General features: G+C 35.0%; 3 protein-coding genes across 6 annotated transcripts; 1 reads left to right on the top strand and 2 right to left on the bottom strand.

Moving 5' to 3' along the window:
- Positions 1–88: 88 nt before the first annotated feature.
- On the bottom strand, positions 89–4258 carry GUT1 (Exostosin family protein). Its single transcript, XM_018117853.2, has 4 exons — positions 3653–4258; positions 1683–2071; positions 1209–1450; positions 89–858 (listed from the first exon to the last, which is right to left on the bottom strand). Exons 1-4 carry the CDS (start codon positions 3759–3761, stop codon positions 345–347), a joined length of 1254 nt encoding a protein of 417 aa, XP_017973342.2. The 5' UTR covers positions 3762–4258; the 3' UTR covers positions 89–344.
- Positions 4259–9259: 5001 nt separating this feature from the next.
- LOC18605215 (uncharacterized) lies at positions 9260–12347 on the top strand. 2 transcript variants are annotated; one of them, XM_007038102.3, is made up of 6 exons: positions 9261–9697; positions 10681–10939; positions 11056–11092; positions 11302–11407; positions 11562–11672; positions 11765–12347. In XM_007038102.3, exons 1-6 carry the CDS (start codon positions 9560–9562, stop codon positions 11879–11881), a joined length of 768 nt encoding a protein of 255 aa, XP_007038164.3. In that variant the 5' UTR covers positions 9261–9559; the 3' UTR covers positions 11882–12347. The 2 variants fall into 2 exon arrangements, with proteins under 2 accessions (XP_007038166.3, XP_007038164.3); XM_007038104.3 differs by lacking the exon at positions 11056–11092 and having other exon boundaries at positions 9260–9697; positions 11313–11407.
- A 188-nt stretch (positions 12348–12535) lies between these two features.
- LOC18605214 (Tetratricopeptide repeat (TPR)-like superfamily protein) lies at positions 12536–16430 on the bottom strand. 3 transcript variants are annotated; one of them, XM_018118060.2, is made up of 4 exons: positions 16250–16430; positions 13775–15942; positions 13005–13180; positions 12536–12878 (listed from the first exon to the last, which is right to left on the bottom strand). In XM_018118060.2, exons 1-2 carry the CDS (start codon positions 16359–16361, stop codon positions 14426–14428), a joined length of 1629 nt encoding a protein of 542 aa, XP_017973549.2. In that variant the 5' UTR covers positions 16362–16430; the 3' UTR covers positions 12536–12878; positions 13005–13180; positions 13775–14425. The 3 variants fall into 3 exon arrangements, with proteins under 3 accessions (XP_017973549.2, XP_017973548.2, XP_017973551.2); XM_018118059.2 differs by having other exon boundaries at positions 12536–13180; XM_018118062.2 differs by having other exon boundaries at positions 12536–13180; positions 16307–16426.
- Positions 16431–17843: the final 1413 nt, after the last annotated feature.

The following is a 17843-nucleotide window of genomic DNA, read 5'->3' as shown; positions in this document are numbered from 1 at the left end:
ACATTGCAGCTTATGTAAATCATAGTAATAATATTCTCTCTTATGAACCACCTAGAAAAGTATGACATAAATTTTACCCACACAAAGATCTTTGTCATCTTTCAATGATGCAGTTAACTGAATGAATTGAAGATTGACCAGTCCTGAATACTGTGAAAACATACAAGGCACGGTCACAACCCTAAAGCTGCAAAAAAGAACACTATATCAAATGCATTCTGGCAGAATTAAGATTTACATTTTTGTATCTGTGGCTCAATTACACCAATAAACCCCAACAATGTTCAGAGGTAGGTCTAATAAGCAGAATGCTACAAGGTTTTAGGAACTTGATGTTACAACTGCTACCAAGGTTTCAGATCACCTACAGGGCCAGCAGTCCAATTCAAGACCTTTTCACCAGGCTTCAAGTACACGCTCTTGTCATGTGGCAACTTACGTGCAAGTCCATTCAAAACTTGATGGAAAGCATCTCCTGGTTGAGCAGGTTGGGGGAATAACATTGCCTGCTTCATTGAAGGGTTGGCAAGCAATCTCTGCTTTCTTAATATTACTTCAGGTGGGATCGATGTGAGTATTGTGTCCAAGTTGGGAACATCCTTCTCATCGACAAAAACTCCAATTTCTTCCCACGGAATTGCATCAGCAAAGGGTAGAACGATGTCATCTGCTATAATAACTGGAATGCATCCAAATATGACTGCTTCAACCAATCTAGGGCTCCAAGGTGCCCAGCCAAGAGGACACAAACAAAATACAGCTCGCTGCATGTCCTCATAATACGTCGTTGGATGCTCAGTAGAAATGTCAAAGAGTGGATTGTCCTTAAAGTTCTCCCATACTGCTGCTCTAGCACCTCTGCAAAATCATAGACCAAGCTAAACTCAGGTATCTAGGCTCAAATTTGTCTTACAGCAAGCAACCATAAATAACATCACACAGTATTAAGAAAATTTTCATTCAATCATTTTTCATTTGACATATGGCAATTTCTACATGGTCCTACGTATTGCCTTTTTCAGCAACATGAAAGGAGGCCCTCAATTCCAATATCTTCATTTCCATGCCATAACATCTGATCCGATCAACATGTTTTAGCAACCATATTTCATCACAATGACTTTTCTTTTGTTTACATCTCATAAGAAAAATAAAGACCTTTGAACATTCAAACACCACCTTATTAACAAGTCAATAATGAGACATACCTTGCATAGTAACCACCTTCAGGGTCATTTCCAACATCATAAAACAGTCCACGGAAGTAAACAAAAATGGACCTGGGAGTTTTTTCAGGAATCAGGTGTGTTTGCATTTTCTGGGGTGGAGCATATGGTGGAATTGTGATTGAGCCCTCTTTCAGGCAAACATGATTCCGCTGTCCAAAAGTCTGAACCAATGTGGCACGTTGGAGCAAGGGGAGAATTCCTCTTTCAATGGCTTTCTCCTCCTGCAATAACATATGTGAATAAATAATTATCTATTCTGAATCAAAAATAGGGTGAAAATCAATTTCCAGAAAGCAAGACCAAATAACAGTCCCACAAACCCAAAAGACTAAAATCCAGTGGGGCACTAAAAGAAATCACAATAATCAAGCCAATCAGTTGAAAATATGTCAATTAGCATACAAGATAGTGCACGATAGTAGAGAAGAATGGAAGGTAAGGAGTAATACTTACTTGATAATGGAAGCATGCTCCAAAGTCATGTGGTACCAGAAAAAAGTGATCAGCCCCTTCTGTCCGGTTCCAATAAGGCCAATTCGAAGAAATAAGCTGAATTGCACTTCTCATCATTCGTGGTGACTTAAATGGCAAAGGGAGGCCATTTGGTGTCAGGTCACATGTAGTGTATACAGGAGTGTAAAACCAATCAGCCTCCTCAGGGTTGAGGGTTCGAACAGGGCTAGATAATAGAAACCTATGCATGTAGATCTCAGCTGCAAACATGTGGTTGAGGCATCTTGGATCCTTCTGCAAAATCTTCTTGTTGTATTTGCTAGGAAGCTCATAAACAAAAACTTTCAACCTTCCAACTGGATCATCTTCCAAGACATCACCAGCACTACCTGCAATCGTGAAACTCCATCAAATTAGAATGCAATGCTTAACAATTCATAGCACGAGAAATTTGATAGTTTAGTAGTAATACTTTTACTATTTGTGATGTAAAAGGAGAATTTTACAACATGTGAAGAATGTCAGAATGGCAATGCTTGAGGAATAGGTGTGAAGCACAAAGTGGAGAAAACAAAAAATGATAAAAAAATACACAGGACATCTTGGTATGCAACTTTTTAAGAGGAATAAGTAGGCCTTGATTTGACAGTTGAGATCTGAAAAAGTATATGCCTTGCATCGTACTTCAAAAAAGTAGGACTCAGCTCCTAAATTGAACTTCCTACACTGTTTTAATGATATATACATGTTGTTGAGATATACAAGGCAGAGGTGCCCGAAATAAATGCTACTGACCAAGGATAGGTATTTTTCCTGTTCTTCAACCTCTTTAAGTGCAAACACATCCATAAATTAGCATGGAAGAGAAGTTACAGGTATGTGTAGATTTGAAAAATGTTTTCCACATTCCATCTCCCCTTTTACTCTATATCTGATGAATAAGAATAAGGTCAATAAGTAAGTGTGGAAACCCTTGTAAAAGATAAAAAAGAACGTTCCCAAACTAAACAGGCCCTATAAGTAGATCATGCTATATTTATAATAGGATCTTCAAACTTTGTACAATGTTGATATAATCCATATGTCCTAGACCAGTTTGCTTAGAAAGAACCCCTTATGCTCCATTTGCTTCATACTTTTGCTATCTGTCCTTTGTATTCTATTTATTTTTTCGTACAAAAAAAAAAAAAAGAACAAAACAAATTGCAAAAGCGTCAACCAAATGGAGCCTTAATAATTTCACTTAAAATGGCCCTAAATGATTGTCAGGAATATAATTTTATTCATCATATTACAGGATGTTTTTATGTAGCTACTTATCACACATATGCAATTATGCATGAGACACCATATTCAGACAAACAAACCTTAAACCTAAGATCATAGCATAACATCAGATATCAGACTATTATAATTTTTATATTTTCTAATTCTTGTACAATTCTTATGCGGCATCTCAACTAAGATTAATATCACTGTAAGGATATGCTATGAGGATTCCAGTTTTTCGAACAATGTTGCCTCTGTATTAGCATTATAGATTAATAGTCCAAACAAAATTTCCTCAATGCCCACATGTATTATAAGGTACTAATAGGTAGTTCTCTCCCCGTTATCATTGGAATTAACTAATTTTTAGACCTCAGGAACTGTATCCACCTTGACAACATTTAAATTTTTATATGAAAATCTACATTATTATGGAAAGAAATGCTCAACTACACTACGTGATTGGTAAACACAAAACATTCTAATGGAGTGAACGAAAAAAAAAAAGCCAGAGGAACAAAATTTAAAGTCAGAAACCACCAAGGAAATGTCTAATCCAGCTTAAACTCAGAGCAGATCGGCAAAATTCTTCACTACATTAGTTCTTAATAAGAAAGAAAACCCAACAAAATTATCAAAACTATATTGCTGAATTCACCTAAATGAACCCTCAGAGAAATATAGTAAAGGATGAATCTTACCTGAAATTCTCTCAGTAGGTTGACTGCGACCCAGATTGAAAGCCTCAATCTTGAAAGCACAAGCGGCAAGAATAAGAATTCCAACAAATACCCATCTCCAAATCTTCATTTTCTCTTCCCAGTATTACTCCTTCAACACTAAACAAAATCTCTCAAATCTAGCAAAGAATACGAGCTCAAAGAAATAACCCAAGACACAGCTGCACACCACCCCCTTCCAAAGAGATATAAAACAGAAATAAAGAGCAAAAAAAAAAAAAACAAAGGAAAAGGAACAGTTGTGATGTCACAAGAACAAGTAGTTAAGAGAAAGGGAGATTTCTTAAGATTTCCAGACTTTCACGGGTATGAAAGAAATGGGTTTCTCTTTTCCCTTCTATTGTTAGTTAGACAAAGAGAGAGCAAGAGCTTTTGATAGAGAAGGACAAGCAAATTTTTGCTCCAATAATGGTTTTTTTTTTTTAAATACCAATGTGGGTATTTGACACAAATGATACAAAATGGAAAACGGCTGGGTTTAAGTAATTTATTTATCTTTTCGTTTAATTTTGTGTTTTTATATGATTTGATTTGATGAGAAGTCCATCTCCTAGGTACCAGAATCCAACCATTGTCATCAACCTTCGACCTGCCTTCCCTTTTTCTTATATTTTTTTCTTAATTATTTAATCAATTTCTTTAATATTTAAAACAAATACAACGTGGCGCTGCCGACACCCAACGATTCTACTTTGATATTTTCTCAGTATTTTCTTTTTTCATTTCCCCCTGGTTTTAGCTGAAAATGAAGAGGAAATTAAAAGTAATGAGGGTAGGTAGACCCTGTTTCATGGGAAAGGAATGATGATTACTTTGTTTATAGTAAGAAGGAATTGAAGGGTTAAAGTTTAGCATTAAAGGCAATTTATTTATGCTATGCCAGTTAAGTTTATGTTCTTAGCAAAAACCAAAAAAAAAAACCAAATAAAAGTATTTACAAGGTATTAATGACTCCAGCTAGATTCTACAGCTCAAGAATTAACCATACTGGAGATCAAGTACAAGTAACTATTTTAGGCTCTTTTTTTTACATATTTTAATTTACTTTTATTTTTATATAAATGGGTCAATAGGTCGCATTTGATTTGAATTTGTGGCTGGTTTTAATTTAGGTTTGCGGTTTGAAAAGTTTGTTTTTGTCATGATCATGAGTTGGGACTTTAAAAAATAAAATAAAAATTTTGTAGAATGTGTTATATTTTATGTTAATAATTTAATATCACATTAATTACTCTTCAGTTATGTTTAAATCATTTAAAAATACAATGGTGCTATTATTTATTATGTATCCAAAACATTTTTTTTTTGCTTTTAAAAGTAAAAAATAAGTATTTTAAGTAAGAATTAAATCAAGTCTAAAGAGTTGAGTATGAGAAATTCAAATGGTATTTAGTAAATGTATTGGATTCTTATGCATGGCTAGCAACCTGACAGAAACAAGAGCCAAGGACTTGCTTTCAAAATTGCAAAGACTTATAATGAATGAGTGAAGGCCGTCATGCACCACCACTTGTCTTGTTTTTGTCAGAACTTGAAAGCTTCTAATCTCTCAAGCAGGCATGGCAATTCCTCAACACCTAACATTTAACCTATGATGCACCCAATCCTGACAATCTCGTGAATAACAAAACTTGTATGGGTAGCGGGAGTTAAGGTTAAATGTAGTCTAGAGATTGCCTGGATTGTGGAAATAATTCAAGAAAATGGTCTGTAACTTTGATGCTGATATTGCAAAATCAACCAAGGGCCACTGATGTAGCACATCACCCACTGGGAATATGTGTTTCAACATACTCGCCAATTCGTGCTTAGAGTAGGGGGCATTTCTCTCAGACTTCGTCATCCATCTAGCGAGCTCCTTCCGTTGATTATTGTTGAATGGTTGGGGAGTGACTAGATCCAGGAGCTGCTCAATAGCTTCAAGAGTCTAAAATTAAATATTTAATTAATTTTTTTTTAAAATTAAGAAACTAAGGTTTTTTTTATTGAAATAATTAGAGAGCATTAAATACGTATTATTATTAATTAATTTAGAATAAGAGAAATAATTGATAATTAATATCATTGTGAAAATTAAAAAAGTGATAAAAATTTAAATTTATTAAGTACATAATTAAAGAATTGAAAGAATATATTATTTTATTAATTATTTAATTTTTATATATTTTTAATAAAAAATAACTTAAATAGTTAAAAATTAAAAAATATGAAAAATAAGAAAAAATAAATATTTATTAAATATGAGATGATAATTAAATATTTTATTAATTATTTTAATTTTTATATTTTTTAATATAAATTAATTTTATTATTATAAAATTATAAGACGTCAAGAGACTGAGACGGTAAGTGCCCATTATGCAGTGATGGTTTTTGTTCACCTCATCACCTGCTCTTTTGTACATTGACTTGCTCAAGGTATAAAGATATAGCATTTAAAAAAAAAATGAGGCCTATTAAATATTGGGCCTAAAGCAAGGGCTTAGCTTGCCTTAGCCTACAGCCTGCCCTGACCAGATCAGTTGCGCGGTAAGCAAAGAGGGTTATGAATGATACAAAAATTGCAGCTGAAGAAGAGTGTTTCTATAATTGTTTGTGGGCAGTAAGCAAAGAGGGTCAGCCTGCTTTGTCTTATGTTTGCTCCTTGGAACTCATAGCCCTTTGTATGTATTTATTGACAGAGAATTTAAATCTTATTTTTTAAATAAAAAAATTATGTACTAAATAATAAATCAAATATTTAAATACGTCAATTTTATTTTTATTTCGCTAATTTTTCATGCGTACCAAATTCATTGTTGTAATTCATAGGGCCAAGCCCCTAAGGGCCCTGAACTTTATTTATCCCTCACGATAGGCCCATTCCCTTTTTTGTACTTTTCAGGCCCCTTGTCGAGATTGGGTTGTTAACTCAAGTCCCAAAACATGACTCTTTCATTATTTCCTACTCAATTTGGCTCTAATTAATTGGATCATTTGGGAGTTTTGAGTTCGAATTTGATGGGACATTATTACGATTATGACGGATACAAGCTGCCCCCCACTTTATTCAATCAGATTATGTATGTTGCAAGTGGATAATTAATCGATTAAAAGAAAATTCAGAAAATGTAATGGTTACTTAATATAATGGAATGATATTTAAGTAGAAAACGTATACATGTATGTTGCATTAATTAGAGAAAAGGATTGATACCTAAACGGCAAGTAATTCATCAGCAGCCAGTAATTTCGGTCCTTATAAAGACTGAATTGTGCTACCTGTAAAGTGCGACTATTAAATGCTAAATAGATTTTACAATGAGAGATAGTTTTCCTATTTCATTAGCTTCAACTAACTCATTTTAATTCGTTTTTGACATAATGTTACAAAATTTCTTAAATTATTTTTAAAATTTTAAATAAAATTTTTTATTTTTTTTATTATGGTTAATCAATAACATATATTTTTCTGTTAGATCAAATAAACACTTATAACTAATAGTTGACTAATTATCATTAGTTAAATTGTGATTTGTTATTTTATATTTACATAACGTTGATTGAATACTGACGTGAAGAGTGAAAAATATCACATGATAGCATATCACGTCATCATCAATTGTAACATGTCAGTATGTCTAACGTCACATGACATATAATGATAAGTGATATTTTAATTACGTATAATTAGTCAATTATTAATTATAAAAATTTATTAAATTCAAAATAAAAAAATAAAAATTTGATTGAACATAATAAAAAATAAAAATTTATTTAAATATTTCTGAATAATTCAATACTTTTTTAAGTATTATGTTCTTATTTTTTTCCATTTAGTTCTAATATTTGGTTTGAGAACATTTAATTATTGAGATTATCTAACTTCTCTTAAAACTTGTACAAGTGCATGCTAATGGTGGTTTCTAACTCTGGACTTCAAATCCAAGATATGAATTTAAAAAATATCTTAATATTTCATATATACAGTGATACCATAAGTTTAAGTTGTATGCCACATCTTAATTTATTGAATATACAATTGAAATGGTTGAAGAATTTATTAATATTTATGTGCATTTCTCGCTCTACCAAATACTTAACTTTTTAATTACCACTAATTTTCTAAACTATGAGCATATAATTCCTAGTTAACTTGAATTTATCTCCACCAGAATAAGACAGTATTCAATCCAAAAGAAAAATTCCCAAAACAAAGACAGTAATTACTAATGTACTGAGAAGTCGATAGTACAAAAAAGTTATGCATGTTGCATTGAATACAGAAAATGACCTACACCTACCCAACATGTGATTCAATTATCACAGCGATAATTACAATCACAAAAAAAAAATTTATGAATGAGTAATTAATATGATGAACAACCGAAGCTGTACGATTAAACTGTGGAAAGAAACTATACTGGTTAGTGCTTTAATTTGTTATTTTACTTCCCTTTGAACTAATTTTCCTGGTTAACTTAGATGTGACTTGTTGGGAAAATGTTAAGTAGATGACACATGAAAAGCTCATGACTACATACATATCCTAATTAAGTATATGGAATCAGCTAATTAGTTTACCAGAATTTGGGAACTGAATTCTCTTTTTAGCTAACATTATTTAATTGATGTTAGAGATTCATTGTTATCAAACATATATAATCCCTTCGCTTTCCTTGGTACCCAAGTCAGCGGCTGAGGCTGCATCATCCATGGTAGGTTACAAATTTGCTGCGTTTTTCATGGCCAAGATCTGGGGTTCGTTGTAGTTGACCAGGATCTCGATGCATGAGCAACGCGATCCTATTCATATTAGGATGGATTTGACCTGGACGTGATCCTGGCTGGAACCCTTACTCCGTCAGTCCCTGCTTCCCAAGCAAGCGTGAATGGCATGTTATAACTAATTAAATTTCTATTCAGATAAGCTGGATAATAGGCTTATACAATTCCATGTTGTGCGGAGAGTGGAGAGGCGGGTAAGGGTATGGTCAAAATGGCTGACAATCGGCAAAGAAAAGTTTGTAAGTAACCAAACCATTTATGTCGGCGACAAATGAAAGCAACTATGGAGTCTTTAACCATTTCTGACCGACCCAACTGGTCAAGTACGGTGCAGAGAAATATCCGTGGAATGAAGCCATTTTTAGATAGTATTAAATTATGTTGAGTTTAAAATCTTTCGTTAACCGTGATAGAAAACTGTAAATATAAGATAATAAAAAGAAGGTTTCCATATAACTTTGTTAAATTTTTTTATTTTAAGATTTAATTTATTAAAATGTTACATATTAAATTTTATCTATTTTAAAAAATCATGGATAAAAATTAATAAAAACAATTAAGAAGACTAACAGTTATAAAGTGAAGATAATCTTTAATAAATATGAATTTCAATCTCTTAATATTATTAATGATAATTTAATAATTTTTGTCCATTGATATAATAAAAATATTGGATTAATTTAAAACTTTACCTTAATCCATGACGAGCACGAATAAATTATTAAATCTAAAGGCTGATTTTGTTAAAATATTAATAGTACATAAAATTATATATATTAATATATTAAGTTATGCGAGTAAATAAAAAATTGATAAACGAAAAAAAAAAACTCAAAGTCTTCAATGAGGTCTAGGATTCACCGTTGTCTGGCCAAGCTACCTAACAACGACGCTTTCAATGTGTAGTTCAACTTCCCGGACTGTCTAAGCGGCGAACTGAATTCAACGGCAACAGCTTTAGCTTTGAATTTTGCTTTTAATGTTAGAGACGTGACCGATAAGGACTAGATTCTGTTCTGAAAAGATTAATCTTTGCGTGGAAAAGTGTAGCCTTCTCCCGCATGGTTTATATACATACACTGAGGAAGGGAACCGAGAATCATGATGATGATGATGAGTTCTGATAGCATGGACTGCTCCACGGAAACAGAAGAAGAGAGCTTTAAAAGCAATGGGATAGAGAAGACCAAAATAAGTCTTATGAGAACTTTGGTCGAAACACAAGATCCCTCTTCCAAGGTTTGCTTGCTTCTCTAATTTCTGGCTTTCTTTTCCCTTCTGTTTTGTTGTATTTCTTGCAGCTATCCTATCCATCTGCAGAACAGAGGGTTTGCTCCTTTTTTGATTGTTAGTCATTCTTGTTTCTTTCTCTCTCTTTTTTAGTTTTGGCGATTTTCCTTCGTTGTAAGATTCTAAAAGAGATAATGAAACACATGGTACCTTGTAAAGAGACAAAGTTTCCTTCGTATACAGTCTACAAAATCATGATGTCTTCACGTTTGTTTGCCATGTTCTAACCCGGAATGAAGTTAAAGCCTTAATTAACCAATGGAGGAAACTTTTCTCTAAGATATATTAATTCTTCCTTCATGTTTCCGGATAACAAGAAGGAAACTCTTATGCCACAGCCTAGATTTCACCATCAACAACTCTCCATTCTCCATAAACATGCCAGTTAAAAGACGTCAAGAATCTCCTGATCAGTCCTTTACCACCAAATCTAGGTGTCTCCGGATAACTTCATTAAGTTTTTCATTTATCTGGATTTTCATTTTATCATGTAATTGAAGTATTCATGTAGTGTTTTCCATGTAAAAGGATGAAATGGATAATCATTACCAGCAACATACCTCAGATCCTAAGCCTGGGGTCAGGAGGTGCCTGCCTGCCCTTCATTTCTTGTACATGTGAATCTCAACCTACCCTTCTCTTACAATACATGGGCAAGAAATTCTGTACAATTCCTTGACAGTACGTGTTGCCTTTAATATCTTCTTCTAGCATGAAAATTATTGCTTAACTTTATCAATTGTTACAAAGTTGAGCAGAAAGTGGAAATCCACGACGTACGAACACTCAGAAGTACTAAAATAACCAACATGGAAAAATGTATAGTCTATCAAGTCCTTTGCCTGAAGTCACCGAGCTTTTGCTTGTGTTCTATTTCATTGCCACTGGACTGCTGATGGTTTGAGAAGATGGCGCTGAATTTCAATTTGCAGGAAGTAGATGATTTGACATTCAGAAGATTTCTGCGAGCTCGTGATTTAGATGTAGAGAAAGCATCTGCCATGTTCCTTAAGTACCTGAAGTGGAGACGGAACTTTGTTCCGAACGGTTCCATATCTCCATCAGAAGTTGCACAAGAAATTGAACAGAACAAGATGTTTCTGCAAGGATCAGACAAGAAAGGACGACTCATAGCAGTTGTTCTTGCTGCAAGACATTTTCAACATAAAGGGGGTGTGGAAGAATTCAAGCGTACGTCACTTTTCCAACTCCAAAACATTTATCAAAGTCTGGCTGCTAATAATTTTGATCTGATTTTGCCCCGACATGTTTCTTTATTTATTTTAATCTGCTACTTCAATATACAGGTTTTATAGTCTACGCTTTTGACAAAATATTTGCTAGGTAATCTCTTATCCATGTTTATTGATCAGCCCATCAATTGTTCTTGAGGATACATTTGTATCACTCGTACGCACAGGCAGAGGTGCCTAGCACAATATAAAATCACGTGCTCATGATCAGTAATCAGACTGAAGCAGCATAGAATTTTGGGATTATGGCACCTATCTATAGGCTGTATTTGAATATCTGATGCAATCTTGCTGTGCCAGGATGCCTCCAGGACAAGAGAAATTCGTTGTTATTGGAGATCTTGAAGGTTGGGGATATGCAAACAGCGACATCCGTGCATACCTTGCAGCTCTATCTCTCGTGCAGGTTCAGCACTTTAATTAAATATATAAGAAACTGCCCAGTACCAATACATCGTTTTCCATTTTTATCTTCTTCCCTGCTCAAATGATCAGGGGAAAAAGATATGTCATTAGCCGTAAGATTATACGTAACATAATTTCTTCCCTGAAACTGGCAGGAGTACTACCCTGAAAGACTAGAAAAGCTCTTCATAGTTCATGCACCGTACATATTCATGACAGCTTGGAAGATTGTTTACCCTTTTATCGACAACAAAACCCGGGAGAAGGTAAAGTTCTGAATTCTTGACAACAAATTGAAGCTAAATTAGCTATCACATTACCGTAGACTGACATAAAAAGTTTGTGTGCATCTTCACAGATCGTATTCGTTGGGAACAAGACGCTCAAATCAACTCTGCTTGAAGAGATAGACGAGAGCCAGCTCCCAGAAACATATGGTGGCAAACTGCCATTGGTTCCAATTCATGACTGCTAAATACTATATATGAACTTAGTTCACTCTTTAGACTAAAAGAGTCTGCTAAAAGACTTTAATGGGATGCATCCATCTGTTCCCTGAAATTATATATCTTCATTTATTTCATGACGTCCATTAAAAGAGTAACTTGGGATTGAGAGCAGTGTTTGGAAGCTCAATAAGCAACTGGAGAGACGCAGAGATTTCGTATGCAGGAAAGGTTTAGCCATTATCAACGGGCAGTAGGATAAGTTGGTTTTCAATAAGACAGTAAATCCCAACAAGATCTGCAAAACTTATAAAGAGAAATATTGGCAGCAAAAAATAGTTTAGTGGAAACCTACTATTGTGGTGAAACATAACTGAGGCTTCCAGTTCTCTCACCAGCGTGCAAGAGTGAATATATGCAAATTATTGTTTTGTGATTCTATCTCATTCTTGTTGTCTATAATCGGTTGGATATGAACCTTATAATTTCCATTCATTCTTTGCTACCTTCTGCAGAATTTAACCTGTTCTAGGCTTCTAGCCGGTATTCTTCTTCCTATTTTGGATGAGTCAAAATTTCAATCATCCAACAACAGGAAAAAGAAATGAATCCAATATGATCAAAATATTTAGTCTAAAGGTAATTGAATTTAACATGATAGTAAGCTAAGGTGGATTAGTCCATGACTGCTAAAAAAAAGCATACTCAAATGTAAGTTAAAGAAAAACGAGGCACCAGGTTCAGGTGATGGCAGCTCAATCAACAACTTTATAGTTCAGGTATATGCCTAATGTCCAAAAATGACCCAGAACCAGAAGCCAAGCGATGAACAAAACTCTTTATAAGTTTAGAAAAGGAATTCGCAAGGTGCAAATGCAGAACTCTGACTTTGAGGATGCTGCCCAGCAAATATTGTCAAAGCATTTTCATTATTGCCACGCAAATCAGCAGCCAAAGGAGCACTTGGTTTAGAAATGTAATTCAAGCATTTGGGCAATCCTTTTCAAGTTCCTGACTGCAGGTTATCTGCAAGGTCACCAACGGAGCCAAATGCAGCATGCTGAACCTCAAGGAAGAGAGAGAAAATCCTTGAAGAGAAACGTGCTCAGCATGATCATAAGGATTAGGGCAGCTTATGAGCAACAAACTGACCTCATACCAACATTTTGAGATAAGGTGAAGACATGCCTGGTTGCCACAGGCACCAAAGGAAACTATTCACAGGCATTGGGACCACAAGCATGATGTCCATCCTTGAAGTAGGATGATTCACATTCAACACAGTTGCTGTGTGACCCCAAAATCACACCCAGATATGGCTTGGAGATCTGTATTGAAACACAAAATCTTAAAGACATTTAATCTACAATTATTTATACACCAAACCAAATAAACTAACCAATAATGACAAGTCAGACAAACACAAGAGACTGAGATGTATGGCAGTTATAAAAAATGTAACATGGACAGCTACATAAAAGATTGTGCAGATGTTAGATACACCAATATAGCTATAATTAAACTGAAGCCAAGACACCAAATTATCTTCCATCAAAACAGTAAAGGACGATAGGTACTGACATTGAGATTATAAAAGACTCAATTTTCAATTTCACATTTTATTAAGACATGAAAGGGAGTGAAGTGAGCGCTGTTTGTCTCATTGTTAATGATTTAGTCAGAAATTAGCACATAGTTAATAGTAGAACAATGACAATGGCAAGCTTTCATTAAACAGAAATTAATCACCTATCATTATACAAGTTTCTAAATATTGTCCATGACAAACTATGAATATTAAACTTTAATGAGTTAGTTAATAAGGTACAATGGCACCAAAGAAAAACCAAGAACCGTAATGCTACTGAAAAAAGATTGTATTGAGGGTTATTTATTTCCAAGTAAAATGATGTGGAATTCACCTGAGTCTAACAGCATTTCCATCTGCTCCAACAAATCAGTTTAGCAGTAGAGATCATCCCTCAACAGCGCTGAAGTATCTAACTAAACAAATTTTACTGCACAGTTAATCAAATAATTGCTGTACTGAAGTTAAACAAATGTCATCCTATAGCCAAGAATATCTTATCAGCCATCAATGATATATAGCAATGATAGAAACACAAAAACCTTCCAAAAATTTCAGCTGATTCCATAAAGGGTCCAAATTGCTTAGGTATAAGCTGACAAGCATGGTACCAGATATCAATTAAGTTGGATCCTCTTCCAAGCAATACGACAATACTAATTCATGTGTTACAAAAGATTGGCTTCATAAGGATACTTGTTTTTTTCCCCATTTTCTTTAGGCAATGGAGGAAGGCAAATGATAGGATACTGCTTGAACAGCAACAAATGAAGAATGCCGCATTAAGTACAAATAATTCCCACCAATACTTTGAGATACACCTACCAAAAATGTCAGAATAACTATTCTTCCCAGAAGAACCCTCAATCCTGGCCAACCAGCTCCCCAGTGTTTATGGGCACCAGGGGATATACTAATAATGCTACCTTGGTTTATGAAATGCCTTAAACAATAAAAATAAAACTTGAAAGAGCAAAAAGACAAGCTACCAATAGTCTGCACAAGAACATAAACCACCTTCAAACCGATGAAAACGAATTCGATCCCTAACAATAATCACCCTGATTAATAGTTTTGAAACCATTTTTATCCAATTGTGGCAATCATGACAGATCCGGAGGTTTTTTGAGATCATAATTTCTGTTCCAGGACTAGTTTTTAGGATTCCATACGCCAGTGCCAACTTCTCACTGTGATGATTCAAATTTCCTTCCTTTTCCTCTTCGGAGATATCCATTAAAACCAACTCCGTTTCAGGAAGAAACCCTTTCAACTTTGTCCGTTGTATCAGCCCTTCCAACACTTTGTATAATCCCTCTGTTTCAGGGTGAGATCTATCACCTGCCTTAAAACGGTGAATGATTCCTCCCAACTCAATCCAACTCCTACCCCTAATTTTACGAATTCCTTTTTTTTTCATCATTTCTCTGAGTCCTTCAGCACTCTCCCATTTCTTCACAGAGCAGTAGATATTTGACAGCAAGACATAATCACCACTCTCAAGACGTGATATATTAGCAATGGCAACTTCACCCAGTTCTGGCTTTCTATAAGTTCGACAAGCACTTAAAAGTGCCCTCCAAATAACAATATCTGGCTCCATAGGCATTGCTTTAATAATGGTATAAGCCTCTTCTAGCTGGCCAGCTCGACCATAGAGGTCAACCATTGCCCCATAATGCTCAATTTGTGGCTGAATTGAATAATGGCCACTCATTAAATCAAAGTATTTCTGACCCTCTTCAACCAAACCAGAGTGGCTGCACGCAGTTAAGAGTACAATAAAAGTTATTGAATCAGGTAAAATATTTTCCACCCTCATCTTTGAGAAAACAGCAATTGCCTCAAAAGCAAGCCCATGAATTGCTAACCCATTAATCATTGCATTCCAGATAGACACATCATTGTGCTCTGCGCTATTAAAAACTTCCTTTGCAGTGTGAATTCTACCACACTTTGAGTACATGTCTATTAGAGCTGCATTCAGTATGGCATTTAGTTCAATTTCTTTCTCAGTTATCAAACTTTCCACCCATAAGGCATGATTAAGAGCTCCAAGTCGTGCACACCCTGTGATAACTGATGCAAATGTAAACTTATCTGGTTTTACATTTGAGCCAAGCATCTCACGAAAGAAGGTCAAAGCCTCCTCAAAGCGTGCATTTCTAACATATCCTCCAATCATTATGTTCCATGTCACCAAATCTCGAACGGGCATTTTATGAAACACCTTCTTTGCAGAACCATATTCTCCAAGTTTCATTAGATGTTCAATAACTAAGTTCAGAATGACCAAATTACAATCCGATCGAAAAACTTGATCAATAAGTTGATGAGCTAGAACGAGCCAACCACATTGCAAGTAAGTCGATATCAAAGTAGTTACAAGAGATGGATAAGTTCCATACCCGAGTTTAAAGATTATTGCGTGGATTGCACTTGCAGTCTTATAATCTGAGGAGAGCTTGCAGGCTTCAAGAATCTCACATACTGTACGATGATCTATAAAAATATAAAAAGTGCCGCACTAATCAAGTTGAGGCTAAGACGGGTTCATAGAAGATGGTATTTTAAACGTTAAGACATTAAACCAAACCACCCCCGAAATTCTCCAATGATTTCAGATACAAAACCATAACAATTGGTAAAGCGTACACGGCATCATAGAATTGAGTTCAATTAATGAACATATTTTATTGCTTCAATTACCATTTTATGTATTTTAACTTGTTGGATTCCTCTAACTGCTACTACTAGTAAAAAGAAAGATATGAATTGAAAGAAATAAGAATAAACGGAAAACAGGCACCTCTAGAATGGTGGAGGAAATCAGGAGAGAAAGAGAGTGAAGTGTGAGAATGGGTACATCTGATTGCCGCGGAGGTCTGTTGAATCAGCTTCTTCACTCCATTTCTCTGCATATCTTTATTCTACCTTTCTGTTTCTGCCTCTTTTCCCTTCCGTTGGACTGAGCCAGCCTTTGAGGGAAAATAACATTGCCAATTGAAATGGGTTGTTGCCAACATGTAAGTGGGACTGGGCTGGCCTTCTTTTCCAGTAAGGTTGAATGAACCCATACCCATGGGCTCGTTCTGGTTTCCTAGGATTTCTATTTTCAAGACCCAAAAGTCCAAACTCGCTTTCTAAGCTTGACTTTAATACTTGTGATATATGGTAACTGCCCTCTTATTTTTTTTATATATAAAAAACATTGTATATCAATATTATAAGAAATTTGAATTTATAATATGAAATGAACATAAAAAATTAAAAAATTAAATGTATTATATGGAGGATCTGTTCCAAAACAGTAGCACAGTTTCAGGTTGTAGCCAGCACAGCAGGGTAGGAAGAGGACCCAAAACTGAATCAAGGGCATAACAGAAAAAAAACAAAACAAAAAGATGTTGGTATTGAGGAGAGAGAGAGAGAGAGAGAGAGGGGGGGAGGAAGAAAGAAAGAAAGAAAAGACAAAGAAAGTTGTAAAAGGAAGAGTACTGTTGCTGGGTGTAAGCCCATCAGCCTTCTCTGGTGAAGCAAACGCCACTGACTCAGTCATGAGGCGAATTGTTAGCATCCAGCAGAGGCATGACGTGTCGTCTTTCCATTGGTCAAACTGAAAGTGACCATCCGGTTGACCAAAGTTTTTTTTCTTTAATCTTTAATAATTCTGAAAAGAAGATAAAGATCTCTCATAGGTGCAGGAGGTTTCTTCACTTTCTTCCCATGTTTTTTCCTTAATCCCCAAACAGTAGACTTTTGAACCTAGAAATACATACCACCAATGACATCTGCACATGTGTTCAGTGTTTCGTGTCATGGACCAATCATGTTGGTCTTGATGGTGGGAGCAGACAGGAAGAAGAGCATTAGATCATGGCTTTGAGAAGTGATGTTGTCTTCGAAAGTACAAATGAAAACAGTCTTTATCAGAGAGCTTCGGCAACCGGGTTCAGCTGAAACACCTGACCATTTCTGTACTTCTCTGAAGTTTTGCATTGCCAATGAATAGTGTATTAATTAATAAAATAATGGTCTTTTTTTAAAAAAAAAAAATTAACTAGAAAGTTAATTTGGCTATTTTCTTTGAAATTACGATGCTAGCCTTTCCAGAACTTGTCTTAATTGAAAGGCTTCAGGTTCAGATTGGCAGTCGCAGAAAAGCCTTTTCAGAGGGCTCCATTGTTCCCCTACAACTACAACTTTTCCTTGCCTTGGGTGGCATTCGGGGAGCGAAACCCTATCTGCCCTCTCTTTAAATTCCTGCCCCTGCATTTAGTTAATGCACAAGTGTCCTTCTTTTTTCATCTTTTTCCTTCCAAGCCAACGTAGATAATGTACTTGCCTATTCACAATATATTTTTGCTCTCTGGTTATAACAAAAATAAGTAATTAACTTTTCA

Source organism: Theobroma cacao, chromosome 3 (genome assembly GCF_053813885.1).
Source record: "Theobroma cacao isolate CCN51 chromosome 3, ASM5381388v1, whole genome shotgun sequence".
Taxonomy (NCBI): domain Eukaryota; kingdom Viridiplantae; phylum Streptophyta; class Magnoliopsida; order Malvales; family Malvaceae; genus Theobroma; species Theobroma cacao.
Note: the sequence above shows the minus strand (reverse complement) of the source record. Positions and strands in the feature narration are given on the sequence as shown.

What these genes read in the sequence shown, in the direction of transcription:
- LOC18605215 (XM_007038102.3), top strand. Translation starts at nt 9,560, where the DNA reads ATGATGATGATGATGAGTTCTGATAGCATGGACTGCTCCACGGAAACA. An exon ending in GGGTGTGGAAGAATTCAAGC is followed by an intron (nt 10,940 to 11,055) that starts GTACGTCACTTT and finishes TTCAATATACAG; the next exon opens with GTTTTATAGTCTACGCTTTT. An exon ending in ACAACAAAACCCGGGAGAAG is followed by an intron (nt 11,673 to 11,764) that starts GTAAAGTTCTGA and finishes GCATCTTCACAG; the next exon opens with ATCGTATTCGTTGGGAACAA.
- LOC18605214 (XM_018118059.2), bottom strand. Translation starts at nt 16,361, where the DNA reads ATGCAGAGAAATGGAGTGAAGAAGCTGATTCAACAGACCTCCGCGGCA. An exon ending in TTTCCTCCACCATTCTAGAG is followed by an intron (nt 15,943 to 16,249) that starts GTGCCTGTTTTC and finishes ATATTTTTATAG; the next exon opens with ATCATCGTACAGTATGTGAG.
- GUT1 (XM_018117853.2), bottom strand. Translation starts at nt 3,761, where the DNA reads ATGAAGATTTGGAGATGGGTATTTGTTGGAATTCTTATTCTTGCCGCT. An exon ending in ACCTACTGAGAGAATTTCAG is followed by an intron (nt 2,072 to 3,652) that starts GTAAGATTCATC and finishes TCACGATTGCAG; the next exon opens with GTAGTGCTGGTGATGTCTTG. An exon ending in GAAGGTGGTTACTATGCAAG is followed by an intron (nt 859 to 1,208) that starts GTATGTCTCATT and finishes ATGATTTTGCAG; the next exon opens with AGGTGCTAGAGCAGCAGTAT.